The sequence below is a fragment of the Chelon labrosus genome, assembly GCF_963514085.1.
Source record: "Chelon labrosus genome assembly, chromosome: 9".
Taxonomy (NCBI): domain Eukaryota; kingdom Metazoa; phylum Chordata; class Actinopteri; order Mugiliformes; family Mugilidae; genus Chelon; species Chelon labrosus.
The window spans coordinates 18,561,071-18,575,697 of record NC_140359.1 but is presented as its reverse complement, the minus strand read 5'-3'; the positions used below and the strand labels follow the sequence as shown (position 1 = coordinate 18,575,697).

General features: G+C 41.9%; 1 protein-coding gene across 1 annotated transcript in view; it reads right to left on the bottom strand.

The window, feature by feature from the left end:
* The window catches only part of grid2 (glutamate receptor, ionotropic, delta 2), a gene marked incomplete at its 5' end in the record, with an annotated part of 464,751 nt that overhangs the window by 141,308 nt on the left and 308,816 nt on the right, over positions 1 to 14,627 (bottom strand). Inside the window, 3 exons of the mRNA XM_084550704.1 lie at positions 2,139 to 2,258; positions 6,521 to 6,682; positions 11,346 to 11,519. Of these exons, the coding sequence (XP_084406830.1) occupies positions 2,139 to 2,258; positions 6,521 to 6,682; positions 11,346 to 11,519 (456 nt within the window). The remainder of the gene's footprint in view (positions 1 to 2,138; positions 2,259 to 6,520; positions 6,683 to 11,345; positions 11,520 to 14,627) is intronic.

Below are 14,627 nucleotides of genomic sequence, written 5' to 3'. Positions count from 1 at the left end.
AATGACAATGTTATTTACTATTACAGGTTAGGTGCTCACCAGGAAATCCATTTAAGAGGACAGCTCTGAGAATAATGTTACTAAACAGTCTGACAGGAATATTAGCCTCTCGTTAGTCATCATATGACATGTAGGAATTTAATTGAATCTCAAAGACAGATCAACAAATGTTCAGGGCATTAAGGGAGACTGTTGCAGCAATACTATATAGCAAGTGCTTTAATTCCCTCTGAAGTAATTATGCTCTCTGATTAGGGAATGGTGCCTTTATGTGATTATAGTACGCTTTAAAGATTAATTTTGCCTGTGATGGCTTGCTGCGTTATGTTAGTGTCTCACCACATTATCCGTCATCACAGCTCACTGTTATCTGACGATCCCTCTGGTAAGGAGGACGCACACAGGACGCGCTGTGTATGTGTGTTTGAGGGGGTCTTATTTGGTGTGTGTGTGTGTGTGTGTGTGTGTTTCTATTTGAGTAAGGGTTGCATTGCACAAATGCGTCTGTGCACAACCTTTGCAAAATGTCCAGTAACAATTTATAATGGATTATGAGTTGCAAAGATAAGACTCATGAATCATTATCAACTATTTTCACACCAACAGTTAACTAAAACTGAGTCATTCATATCACAAAGGCCTTTATTTCTACATGAGCACATTAGGTATCTCACTTGGAGATCTCAGTATGTCAGGTTGGGGAACTACACATCCGGAACTATCGTCAGTAGCACTGAAGCACCACAGGGGACTGTGCTCTGTCCCCGGTCCTATTTACCCTGTACACCTCGGACTTCAAGTACAACACAGAGTCCTGTCATATGCAGAGGTTCTTAGATGATTCTGCGATTGTGGGGTGTATCAGGGATGGACAAGAGCAGTACCAGAGTACTAGAATGTGGTGAATAACTTCATCACATGGTGCGGAGTGAACCACCTTCTGATCAGTGCAGCTAAAACCAAGGAGATGGTAGAAGATTTCCGGAAGTCCAAGCCCAACCTGCAGCCTGTAACCATCAACGGGGAGTGTGTAGAGGTCTACAGCTACCTTTGTCTACTGCTGGATCACAAACTGGACTGGTCGGCTAACATAGACTCAATACACAAAAAAGATCAGAGACGTCTGTATTTCCTCAGGAGGCTTAGGTCGTTTAATATCTGCCAGAAGCTGCTGGACATGTTCTACCAGACTACCGTTGCCAGTGCCCTCTTCTACGCTGTGGTGTGCTGGGGAGGCAGCACTAAGAAGAAGGGCACCTCGCGGCTAGACAAGCTGATACAGAAGGCGGGCTCTGTAGTGGGGCAGAGCTGGAGTCCCCAACATCAGTGGCAGAGGCATGGACCTTGGACAAATCCGTACCATTACGAATAATGTCCACCACCCTCTACACAACAGGCAAAGAAGCTTGTTCAGTGACAGGCTACTGTCTCTGTCCTGCTCCACGGACAAGTTGAGGAGGTCATTTGTCCCTCAGGCCATACGCCTCTACATCACCTCCCCGTGACGAACCAACTGCTGATACATATTATATATTACTTAAAGATCTTTTCAGGTATGGGTCTAAGACTGCACATATACCATATTTTTACAAAAAGAGCTCGCACACACACTCTTGATTAGCAAATTATGAATATGTACGTGTGTGAGGAAGGGATGTCTTTCATGAGTCCTGTTAAAATTAATTATGCATGCATTGTTACCAAATACCACTTGAAAATGCTTCTAATTAATCCAGTTAACACCTGGCTGAATTGAAGGGGCGGTGAGTTGCTGGGCTGATGGCGTATCCAAGAAGCCGGTCAAAGGAAAACAAAGATTATATATCATCCACTGCTTCTTTTTTGTCGGTTCTACTAGGATTGTTGACGACTTAAAAAAAAAAAAGAGCACGATATTGAAGAATCCAGATGTAAATACAGAGAATAAGCAGGGCTGTATGTGTCATACAGGGGTGACAGGCACAAGGGAATAAATGCCTGGATAAATATTAGATGAAATCATGTAGATAGCAGGTGCAGTGAAATTCCCCGGTAAATCCAGGACTTATGCAAATCCACTCAATGTATTTGAGCAGAAATGATCCCCCCATTCACCCACAGCAGAGCACCACACACGGGATTGCGTTTTAACCACTCACCTTACTGACTCCACGTCCCCTGTCTTCTCCATAATTTGTTCCCAGGATTTCAAAGAAGATATTGGGGTTAGAGCCGTTGTCAGTGAACTCCAAGAAACTGGTGAGGCCGCTCACGCCGAACTGCAAGGACAACAGGAAATGTTCTTATATCAGTGGAGGTTCGTTTGACTGTTATTGTCATTTAGAATAATTTATCACTGAACTGCGGTAATCATAGATAATTGTCGTCACAAACTTCAGCACCATAATCATGTCAGCTCTCATCAGCGGTGCAATGTGTTTTTGGCTACCGTATAATAAACCTCATCAACAGTTCTCCCTGTAAAATCTGGACGGTAAGTTACAGTTTTTTTATCCCCACTTACGACCAGACAGGAAACTGATCACAGCGGAAACCGCGACGTGATTCATCTGCTCGGCATTCAAGGATATAAAATATTTACGTCTATATATAAATTTGTCGTGCCTCCTGGTAGTATGACCTATGAAAGTGACACAGTGGCGGCTTCAGGGAAGGAGAGTTACTATATATATTAATATGAATCATGTATTTGAGTGTCTGGATTCACGCAGACATCTGTTCGCAAATTACTATATTTATTTATTGTAGTGCCTTCAGCATTGTGCCCAGTTGTTCTCATATGGCACGATGAATAAGGTAAAATAAGTTGGCGTTAAGTTTTTTATTGTTTTACATCAGGCCTGCAGATTATCTTTGACTAATTAGTTTCAATGGAGACAGCGGCAATTGTTTAAACTTTTGGGAATGAAGATTCAAGGTGAAGTGTAGGAATTAATGTCTAATGTCGATGAGCCACAACATTAAAACCACTATGGTGGAGTAAATAACATTGACCATCTTGTGACAATACAATGTTCTGCTGGGAAACATTTCGACCTAGCATTCATGTGGATGTTACTTAGACATGTACCACCCACCTAGACCAGACCAGGCACCCCCACCCCACAGCAATGACACTCCTTGATGGCAGCAGCCATCCCCAGCAGGATGCAGCCTGACACAGGCACGCACACGAAAATGGTTTAACTCGAAGAACATGAAGAAGAGCACAAGGTGTTGACCCGGCCTCCAAATTCACTGGATCCCAAACTGATCAAGTGTCTGTGGGATGCACTGGAACAAGCCTGGACCACAAACAACATTCTGTTGCCAGACACCACAGGACACCCTCAGAAGGCCCAGGTGGTCATAATGTTATGCCTGATCGGTGTGTATATAGAAAGCAGTGATTAGGTGTCTGCAAGCAGCACAAACACTTCAGCCTTTGGGGATCAGTGTTGCAGAATTTTCACCTGCTGCATTTTATTCCCCACTCTGAATTTGCCAATAAACCCCAAATAACAACATCAATAGAGCTCCTCATCAACAGCTGCAAATTAGTATTTATCATTACCATAATGGCCCCACATACCAAAACACTGATTAAACACACAGGCATGCACAGTAAGTAAAGAACACTGCTGCCTCACTGTAAAATGGAACCCATGCCAGGCTGTTGAACTCAACTCTATTACTGCTTAGGGCTCTTTAACACAGCTCCATTGAGACAGTCATCAGGGCTGGTTTAACAGCCGCGGCTGGCTGATGAAAGTGTTGCCAAACCCCGGCCTGATCTCAAGGTGAAATGCGGAGATAGATATGAAAGCCACTGCACCGCATTTATTATTGTCTGACACTAATCCTGAATTAGCATTTCACTTGGCTTCATCATTCAGTCAAACTGCCATCCCGGGAGTAGTTTTTTATTGATATCAAAACACAGGGCATTGATCCAATTGGATTTAACAGTGATGAAAGCGTTGCCAAGCGCCAGGCTGAAGTCAAGGTGAAATGCTGAGATTCCTAAAATCACAGCTGTGGTATGGAAATCGTCTATCAGGCAAAAGTCAACTGTGCAGGAACTGCAGAAAAGTTGCGTGCCTTTTTAAAGGTATGTAGCTCTTTGAATGCATGATCACCTGGGTCGAGAAGTCGACTGAGCTCAACCTGAAAACTTTCAGAGGAAGTAATGAAGAAAAATTGGTAAGAACAACAACACGAAAGCGGCAGATTTATTTAGAGCCTCCTCAGCGTTGCTCTTCAACCCCTGGAGGGGATTTCAGTTACACCATGTGACGGTACGGTATAAATGAATTTAGCAGTGACTGCATATCACTGTTTCAACTACAGGCGTTTCAACCAGGCAACAGCAATAGCGCCTGGTCTCCAAAAATTCTATGTAATGAGCACAATGTCTTGAAATGCAAATACGCGCTCCCTAAATGAAAAGTGCAAGAAATGTGTTTTTTCCGCACCGCTAAAAGACACACCAGACGCATCTATAAATAGGATGGAATCTGAAATAGTACTTGCACTCTGTGGTTGGGTTAGAAAATGGGCTTTCAGCTGTGGTAATCAAGCCTCGGCTCCAAACGCACAGATATGTTTTCTGGTGCGAGTCATTTTTGGCAGACATTGTGAAAATAATTTTATTCACTTTTTTTTTTTTTTTTTTTTTTTTTTTTTAAACTATTCATGAGCTTTTTTTTCATACTGACGTGCACACACTGAGCAGAGTGAAGCAGGAGCCTGGTGGTCACTGAGACATTAACGTTCCAAATATGAATCAAAGTTTTGGAGGGCTTTCATTTTCAGTGTTATATTCTCATACCACTTCTTTTAAAGAGATTCATTATCACACACTTCTACAACATTTCTAAGTGTGTTCTGTTCACCGTTGCCCTGATCTGACTACATTTTGTCTAAAACCACGGCGAGGAACCCAATATGTGAACCATGGAGATTGCTGAAGTTTAATAATATAATATACTAATAAGATTTTGAGTCACCATTTCTGATCATCTTATTCCATTTCTACTGCTCTGGCCTCCCAACTCTCCCCTGCACCATGCTAACACGTATCAGACAAGACTGTCAGCTTCACACAGAGCCAACCCGACATCTACCCAACATCCAGCGTCCCCTGCAAGATAGCAAACAAGGTGACAACAGGTTCAAGTAATGGTGGGTTCCTGGAAATGTAATAAACTTTTTTTGACATTTTGACTTGTCACACAACTTCCCCTCTCACCTGCACTCAGCCGACTGATTCAGATGTTGGCTCAACACTGTGACATTTTGTGGAAACCTTTCTTCTTTTCTTTATCCTCTGTGCACTGTGAAAGACTATTCTGTTAACAGAACAACTGTTGTGAGGTCGGAAGTGGGGTTTATCAAGCAGTAAAGCTGAAAATAACCACATGAAGTTACAAATGCAAACACCGATCAGGCATGACATTATGACCATTATGTCCTAATGTTGCATAGGTCTCCCTTGTGCCTCCAAAACAGTTGTGACTCATCAGAGAATGGACATGGGCCTTCTGAGGGTGTCCTGTGGTGTCTGGCAACAGGATGTTGTCAGCGGGGATGTTGTTAGTGGGGGGCATTTGGGTCCTATGGGTTGAGGAGAAGGGCCTCTGTGGATCAGGCTTGTTCCAGTGCATCTCACAGATACTTGATCAGTTTGGGATCTAGGGAATTTGGAGGCCGGGTCAACACCTTGTGCTGTTTTTCATGTTTTTTTTTTTTTAGATGTTCCTAAATCGTTTTTGTGTGTGTCAGGCTGCATCCTGCTGGGGATGGCTGCTGCCTTGTCTGGTCTAGGTGGGTGGTACATGTCTAAGTAACAACAGCACGAATGCCAGTTCCAAAAGTTTCCCAGTAGAACACTGAATTGACACAAGATGGTCAATGTTATTTAATTCACCTTTCAGTGGTTTTAATGTTGGTGGTATAGACAATTATAGGTCTGTTACACATGAACATCAGGCTAATAATTTAATACTTTTACACAAAAACTGTGTAAAGTTGGATGCAAAGGTCCTTAAAAATAAAAAAAAATAAAAAATGGAGTACGTTAAGTGGATGTGAGTGTTTCTGTGACATCCTGGACAGAGTGGAAGCTGCAGCTCCTGACTACAGCTTTTTGTTTCCGCTCCCCTGCTGCTACATGATCGTGTCTGCTTTTAAAGTGAAACACAGTTAATCTGAATGTGCATAATCTTACCTTTGTTCAGGCCATCCTGCGTGATACCTCTTCTATTCTTTTCTGATTTTTGTTTGTCTGTTTGCTTGTTTTTTTTTTTTTGTTGTTTTTTTTTTCCACTTATACCTGTAATTTCTACCTGGGAGCCTGCTTTTGTGGAAATGCCATCTGCTTGCTTCAGTGCTTGCATGTGTGTGTGTGTGTGTGTGTGTGTATGTGTGCGCTCAGGTGGATGCGCCAGAGTGGCCAAATACGCTCTATGCTTGTATACTTTGCTGAACTCCTTCTTGTAAGTCATGTGAAGGAAAAAGCGTGTTTTTTTCTTTTTTCTACCTTTTTGACGGTATCCAGCATGCTCTTGCCGCCCTGCCACGGTTTGGAGTTCTTCCTGATGCAGCTCAGACTCGCCATGCTGTGCCACTTCCTGTCCTCCAACTTTCTGTGGAAGGTGTTGGCCAGCAGCAGCACAGTATCGTAGATGTAGCGGTTGGTGATCTACAAAGAAAAGAAAGAAAAAAAAGGAAGGTGAAGAAAAGACAAGGTGATCTGTGAGAGACTAACAGACTATGAATTGTTATGACAGATTTCATGGCCTTGGGTGTTTCTGTTTGGGAAACAGTTGCAGTATTTCTAGTTGTTGTTGTTGGTTTTAAGCTGGGCAAGATGGACCAATATAGAGCAGCAGACATTAGATATAAGTGGGAAAAATAGGCCAGACGTGATCGTGCTGAAATACCATTAAACACTTTACTTGCACACAAATCCATTGGATTCCTTGATCAAAAGAGAAAATAAATCTTTGCAGCTCCACTCTCCCTTCTCTATTATTCCCTTTATATAAATAAACAGCACTCAGTATCTTTTCTGCTCTCTGCAGTGCATTACATTGGAAATTTCAGCTTAAACATTTCTCTTGATACAAAAACGTGGCAACATATAAGCAAATACCAAGCTTTGAGGATGACATTCGGTAAATTGTCTCGACAGGTCGTTGGCAACGCAAAATAAGTCAGAGAGGGAGGAGGAGGAGAGAGAGTAGGAGAGGAGTTCCTTCAGTCTGTGATTGATCACTGTGCGATCTAAGCTCCTTGTCTCCTTGTTAATGACAATAAAGCAAATTAATGGACTACAACACCCACAATTCTATGCGCACACACATACAAACACAGACGCAGGCGATGTGTATCCATTAAAATTACCATGCAATCGCTTTCATACATAAATGGAGGTAGGTATGGACTGTAAGGCACACACATACTGTATATGCACTTCAAAAAATATGTAAATTTCTCCATACATGACCTGTTTTTAAAGTTTGCATCTTTGACGTGGTGATGAACTTTTATAGACGCTTCATTACAGTTCAGCTCAAACTCTGATTTATCATGTAATTCATCCAGATATGTATACATGTTTACTCCATCCATCCAGGTTTATGTGCTCCTGTAATCTTATTTTGTCTGAATTAGATATGTATTTTGTGCAGTTGTTTAAATGTTATTCAGGCAAACCTTCATTAACTTGTAAAAGTCCACGTGAAAGATCACATGACCGGATTGCATTTCACTTATTTGCACTTTATTACAGTTTCTGGGGCCATCAGCTACTCATCATTGGAAATGAAACAAAGACAAAGAAATATTGCCTTTTGCAACTGACTTGCAGTAGTCACACAACCAAAATACATTAAGTAGCTTAGTGCATGTTCCTCTTAGGAGTAGCTTGTGTGGTTTGTTTTATTAATCTACATATTTTTTTGGCAGAAGTGTCGGCCAGATGACTTCATTTCCAGGCCATATCAGGTGAATTGATCACAAGATTCAAGAAGTTTATTGTCATACACACAGCAAAAGTTCCCGTCACACAAATAAAAAAAAAAAAAACTAAAGCAAAATGAAGGAAATAAACTTACTCTGAGGCTGGAAAATTAAATAAATAAAACGACGGAGGAAGAGCATAAGGTTGCAATTAGCTGTGCAATACTGGCACGGTGGTGGGACATTTGGAATGTGCAAATATTGTTTAGGTTGTGCAAACGCGCACAAGATATGTGCAAACGTCACATTGTCGCCGATAAGTGCAGATGAGGCGATGAGACGGTGTGTGCAGTGTATTGCTTGTTCAGTCCATCACTCAACCTGCAGAATGTCACTTTAAGATATAAGGGAAGGAACTATGTCGGAACCTGGGAAAGGATTTTCATTTCCGAAACCGACGTGAGGGATGAAAAGATGACAAAGGCTTCGTGTTACTTATCAAATTGTGACAGTGAGGACAAAAAGAAGTGTCAACTTTATCTCAGATCTAACTTTTCGCTTTCTTTCCCAGTACCTCTCGCTTTCGCAGTTTTGTCTCTCACACGCCGCCTTTGTCTCTATCTTTCTGTCTCTCCATTGTGGTGCCTTTGAAAATTAAAGTGAAAATCTACTGCTCTGTGGGGAGCTTGGGTTCGGCACTCCAAGCGAGCATTACATGCGAGTGTGTGCGTGTGTGCTTGTGTGGTCAGCCCGAGTTGATGTGCTTCAGTGCAGTGTGAAATTGGGCTTCTGGGCCACTCTCTGACCACTGAGCTGATCTGCTTCCTCAATATCTCTTTCTCTCTCTGTCTTTTTTTTTTTTTGTATCCCTCATTTCCACTTTCTCTCTCAAATTTAGCAACTCACCCGCCCACGCACACATAGGTCATTAAAATTTACATGCTTGCAGTGTGTTTCAGCTGTGATTTTTTTGAGCTTGCTCTCTTTGTCGGATACACAAAACACGTCGCCCTCGGCTTAAATGAGCTGCACCCACGTTCACACACACATACGGCGCATTCCTTTCGACCCTCCTCAGTAGAATGAGCACATATGATTGGCTTCTACCCAGCAAATAATGAGTACGTTGAAAGGGCTTCAATCTTTATAATAGATTTTTACACATGAGAAGCACTTGATTGCTATTAGGACACATGAGGCAAATTTATTTACATGCATTATTCATTGCTGTAGCTCTACCTTTTGTGCATTTCTTTTTTCATTGAAAAAAAACAAAAAGCATCAAATACATAGTGTCTGCTTCTGCATTCTGTCCCGCGTCTGTTCACAGATTACAATGGTTGGAAGCCACGAGTGGAACTGAATTAGAGCGGGAGAACGAGATAGCCACCTAAACGCCAGCGCCGCATTTCTGTTTTCAATGTATTTCATCAAATGTGTTCCTCCAGGGTCCTGTGCATCCACATAAATCAACAGCACATTAATTCAATTTCATATTTATATCTTGACACATAAATAAAACTGTGTTCCCCTTTCCCCGGCTCTATTTGATGGCAACTTGATGATTCGCGTAGACACAATAGAAGACAATAATTGCATACATATTGCCACCCTGGGGGACCTTCTTTTTTTTTTTTTTTTTTTTTTAAGAAAACGTACTAAGTAAAGAAAATGGAAAAACAGAAGTAAAAAAAAAAAAAAAAAAAGTCACTGTGTTTCCCAATGTCCCAGACTAAAAGCCTCACAGACACAAGCAGGGGCCCGATATGACGGAAAGCTTTTAGGTTGGAAGGCATGCTGAAATGTCAAACTAAAATACAAGGGGCCTCAGAACAGCTTTTTAAAGACAGTAGTTTGTAGTTTGGGACTTTTTTTAAAACTGATAGAGCAGTGTTTAAATAAACTGCAGAAGGAATATTACAATAATATTACAATATTGCATGTGCAGTAGATAACTCTGTGGCAAATGTACCTGACGGAGCCTTACATTGGAAATGTCAATTTACAAAACTAGCCAGAGCCTTAATTCAGTTCTTCATAGAAGCCAGCCTCTTTTGCAGCCATTAGAGCTATGAGTCTTTTTTGGGTAAGCCTCTAAAGGCTTTGCACACGTGGATTTGGACAGTTTATCCTATTCTTCCAGACAGATCCTCTCAAGCCCCGTCAGATTGGATGGGAAGCTCCTGTGAACTGCCATCTTCAGGTCCCTCCGGGGATGCTCTATGGGTTCGAAATTAGGGCTTTAGCAGGGCCACTCAGGGGCAGTTAGGGACTTGTCCCGTAGCCACTGCAGCGTTGTCTCGGCTGCACGCTTTGGTTCACTGATCAGTTCTCTGATCTGTGAATTATTGTCCTTGTCTTTATTTGGGTGCAGTCAGGAGCAGAGTTTTCTTCGATAATCTCTATATATTTGGCTGCATTATCCCTTAAGTTATGGCCAGTCTCCTTGTCCCGAACTACTGAGATCCCCCCACATAGTGCGGCGCCGATCATCATGCTTCACACACTTGAAGAAGTGAGAAATGTTTTCATACCCTTGATCTATACCTCTACAGTTGTATTGTGAAGGTCTGCAGAGAGTTCCTTGGACTTCATTGTTTGGCTTTTTCCCTGACATGCAGCCTTAATAGCAGAATCTTGGAAAAATAAATCTTTGACTTTCTGTCCAACTTACTCCGTTTGTCACAGGTGGACTCCAGTCAAGTCCAGATAACTGAAGCAAACAAGATGTGATCAACCACAATCAGGGGACCCGCATCAGGGAGGCTGAATAATTTTGTGAATCAGAAATTTTAATAACTTTAACCTTTAATAAGGTTTTCAAAAATTTCAATAACAAAATCAATGACTCAATGTGTGTGCGTGTCAAGACACTTATACTGGCACTGTGCTGTGAAGCTCTTTGTTATTGGAGGCCAGTGAGTTAACCAGCAATGCAGATAGCCATTGATTTGCCGTATTCCCAGCAGACATCCATGTCCGCTTCAAAGAGAAAAAGGACTAAACCTTATTTCACGATGACTTGATTTGCACTTTAGCTTATTTTCTTTTTTCTGAGTGTCCCCTCCAGTTAATTAAAGTGCAAGGTGACAGAATGTCAAAGACTTTCCACAACTCAACTCTTTTAACAGCATCTCTGGTTATTTGGCTAGTGCTGATGTCATTGATAAGGGCTTTTTCCGTTAACAAGTGAGCAGTTTTACAGCTCATTCTTTGACATTTTAAATTAAAACTGGAAGTAAGTTATCAGGACAGACATGTGTTTTTGAGTCATTTGTAACTTTATGATCAACCATACAGACAGTCAGCTACAGAAACACTAGTTTTCAACATAAGATCAACCAGAATCCACTAGATCTGGAAATTACCGGCCTGCTCTCCGGACAAAACATCAAACTCACCTCTAGCTGGTGTGATTTGGGGTTCTTGGGGTCACAAAGGGATGTGTTAATCCTGTGGTTGTGTTTGACACAGCGCTGGGTTGTGTTCTGGGGCATGGGGAACATCTGCCGCACCACCGTCAGCCGGCCAATCGACTTCATGACCAGCTCCTGCAAGTCATAGTCTGAGATCTCCTGAGAGGGTGTGAAGAGGGGAAGGAGGATGAGGGGAATAAGTGGTGAAAGAGAACAAATAGCAGTGAGTGAGTGAACAATGAATCATTTGCACAATTTATTGTTGCACGAGAAGCACTAGAAAAGCCAAAAAAAAAAAAAAAGGTACAAAGAACAGTAACCAACCACACCAACAAAACAACAAAAAATATGATTAGATTGTACTTTATAAAAGCCCAAAATGAAACATATAAAAGACAGTTCAGGCCTTGTTTTATATGCAGTATGTTTCCCACTATCACCACACGAAGCAGTGTGAAAATCTGCCATCATATGCAAACATATTTATTAGAAATGAAAGGTACACATCAGCAGATGAAAGGACGGCATGTGCATGTGTGTGCGGGTGTGTGCATATGCTTGTGTGCACTCGTGTTTGCACGCTCTCTGTATGTCCTTGCAAAACCTTGGGGGAGGAATCATTGCTAATTTTAGCCCTAGGACACAATCTCTCCCTGCCGCTCTCCATCCATGGATCTCCATCCATCCTCTGCGCAGAGGGTCATATGGTGACGAGATGAGAACTGACGTTTATCGTCCCTGGTGGAGGTAGCGCTGCCACCAGCCGAGACAGCCTTTGCTATCTTTGTATACGTGTGCAGTGATTGTCTCTGCTTGTGTGGGCTTGGGTGTGTCTTGTGTTGCACACACCAGTCTGGGGGGTAAACCTGCGCGGATGTGTCCTCACGAGATTGTTTTTCTTTAGTCTTCTGATCATGCAAAACCCTTTTGATTCCCTTTCATTTGCACATGGCGGCCCGCTTGACAGGATGGATAGGACTCTGCCTGCAGACTATGCACATGCATAAACAAGTCATCACACACACTTCATATTAGTGAGCAGTGATATTATAGGTGCCACACCTCATTGACTAATCTCAATGGATTTTAATTAAATGTAATTAACGTTCATTAAGACCTGTGAGTCCTCATGGGATGTGATCAATGGTGATTAGACGTAGTATTATACATGCTTTATTGGTATAGCTGCTGTCATCTGTAGTAATTAGGCTGATATATGGCTCTATTTGCACAAATATGCATTTGCTTCTGAAATCCAACTGCTGCTGTAAATGATGCACACGGACAGTTCATTTTAACGTTCAGGCGCCTACTCTATTTTTCCTCTGCTGTCGAATTGTATTTGATTTTCATGAAATACAGCAAATGAACCAAGAGCTCTGGGAGTACGTTTGATTTAAATGATTTATAAAAGTTTAAAAACTTTTAAAAATGTGATATTTGCGCCTTGAGGAGGAAATTAAACGATTTAACTTATGTTCGTAACCTTGTGTGAACACCCTGCGCCCTGAAATATCTACTTTCGTAACAGTCCAAGTAAGGAATCCATTCGCTGGCTTGCCTACATAAAACCCTGAGGAGGACTAAATCACAAAGCCAACAAAGAAAAAAAAAAATGATGCAGGACGGAGAGAAAACAGTGAAAATTGCTAAAAAGGCAGATCTGTGGGCCAAAAGAGAATTAAGATTCACAGCGGGCAGTCAAGGGCACACAAAGAAAGATCAGCAGGCACAAAATTACCCAGAGTGCTGCACTCAAAGGATCAAACTCAAACAAGCATAGATGCACCAATGCACAGGCACACAAAGCCTATACGGACGAACAGGGGGTTTGCCCTCTAAACAGGCATTTGCCCATCTTCTTTTGTCATGTTCTGTTTGCCTCTTTGTCTGTATCTCCCTGGAGTCAAATTAAACAGACATCACCCAGTATGACTTTCACTGCTCTAAAAGTTGTTCGCCTTTTAACAGCTAGACAGAATGAGTGTGATGCAGACACACAAACTGACACGTTCACGTGTACAGGGCGCCGCCAAACCGGACTCTTAGAGAGGAGGAGGCACTGCTGCAGAGTTGATATTCACCTCAAATTATCAAATCAGTCTTTACTAGAAGTGTCACTTCACATGTACAGTGGTTTCTCTCATTTACTGTTTTGCTAAAAAAAACATTATAATAAGACAGAACTAAATGTCGTCTCTTATAAAATGATAAGTTTGGGTTCTTGTTTACAAAAGGATGATTTTATTTGACACTCAAAACAGGTATGAAATAATTACTACTGATAGTTCACAATCCCACACTGCCATATTATTCTAGTTTCCAATTGCCTATACATGTATTTAATCCTAATTAATAATTGAAAGAAAGCAGCATTAATCTTTATTAATCCTCACTGATGCAATTTAATCTTCAAGCTGAATATTTACAAAAGTACTCAGTCCTTTCCAACAGTTTTTTAAAGTTCAGGCTAGTTGTAACCTCACGAACAATTTGCAGCTCATCTCTGGAGGGAACCGCAAGTTGTTTACTCTATAAGCTTCTGGTTCGGAGGCATCCCCATCAATATCAGCCCATCACCTCTATCTCCTTCCCTCCGTTCCCAGAGAGCGGCAAATCCTCATCCTTAGCGTTTTATTTGAAGATGAGAGTCGAACGCAAAAACACACCCCTCATCCTCAATTCTTCTTGGCACTTGTTTCCCTGAGCCCCGTACGTCGTCCCGTTTGCTCGTTCTCCCCTCAACCTCTCCCAACTCCCTGCTCCTCCCACGGAGACTCCAAATCCTTTCTTTTCTCTTCTTATCTATAGACGAAGGGGGAAAAGCTGTTTGTATTCATTCTTTGACTATTTCTGCCCCTCCTACTCCTTCACACTCAGCCCCCTTGTGTTAACTCCAACTCTACGTGAGCAGAGAACCCGCCTGTGTTCTCTATGCTCTCATTTACCAGTTCAAGGTTTTGGAAAACAAATCAAAACAAATCCGAACTAAAGTGTCATCATCGTTTGAGTTGGCCTCTTCCTCCTTCTCCACATGGTGCGACAGGTATTAGGCAAGCGTGTCCCACAACAGAAAAACACTAAAACACTTAACTTGATGTACTTTCTTTACAAAAACAGGGCTGAAGCATTTTGTGTGTGTGTGCCACATGCATAGTGTCTTAAAGGGCATGTTAGTGGCCAATTGCCAATGCTCTGACAATCAGAAAGCACTCGCCGTGAGTTGCACATGTGGCCAAAGGTGACTGTGATGACGAGGGCAAACAC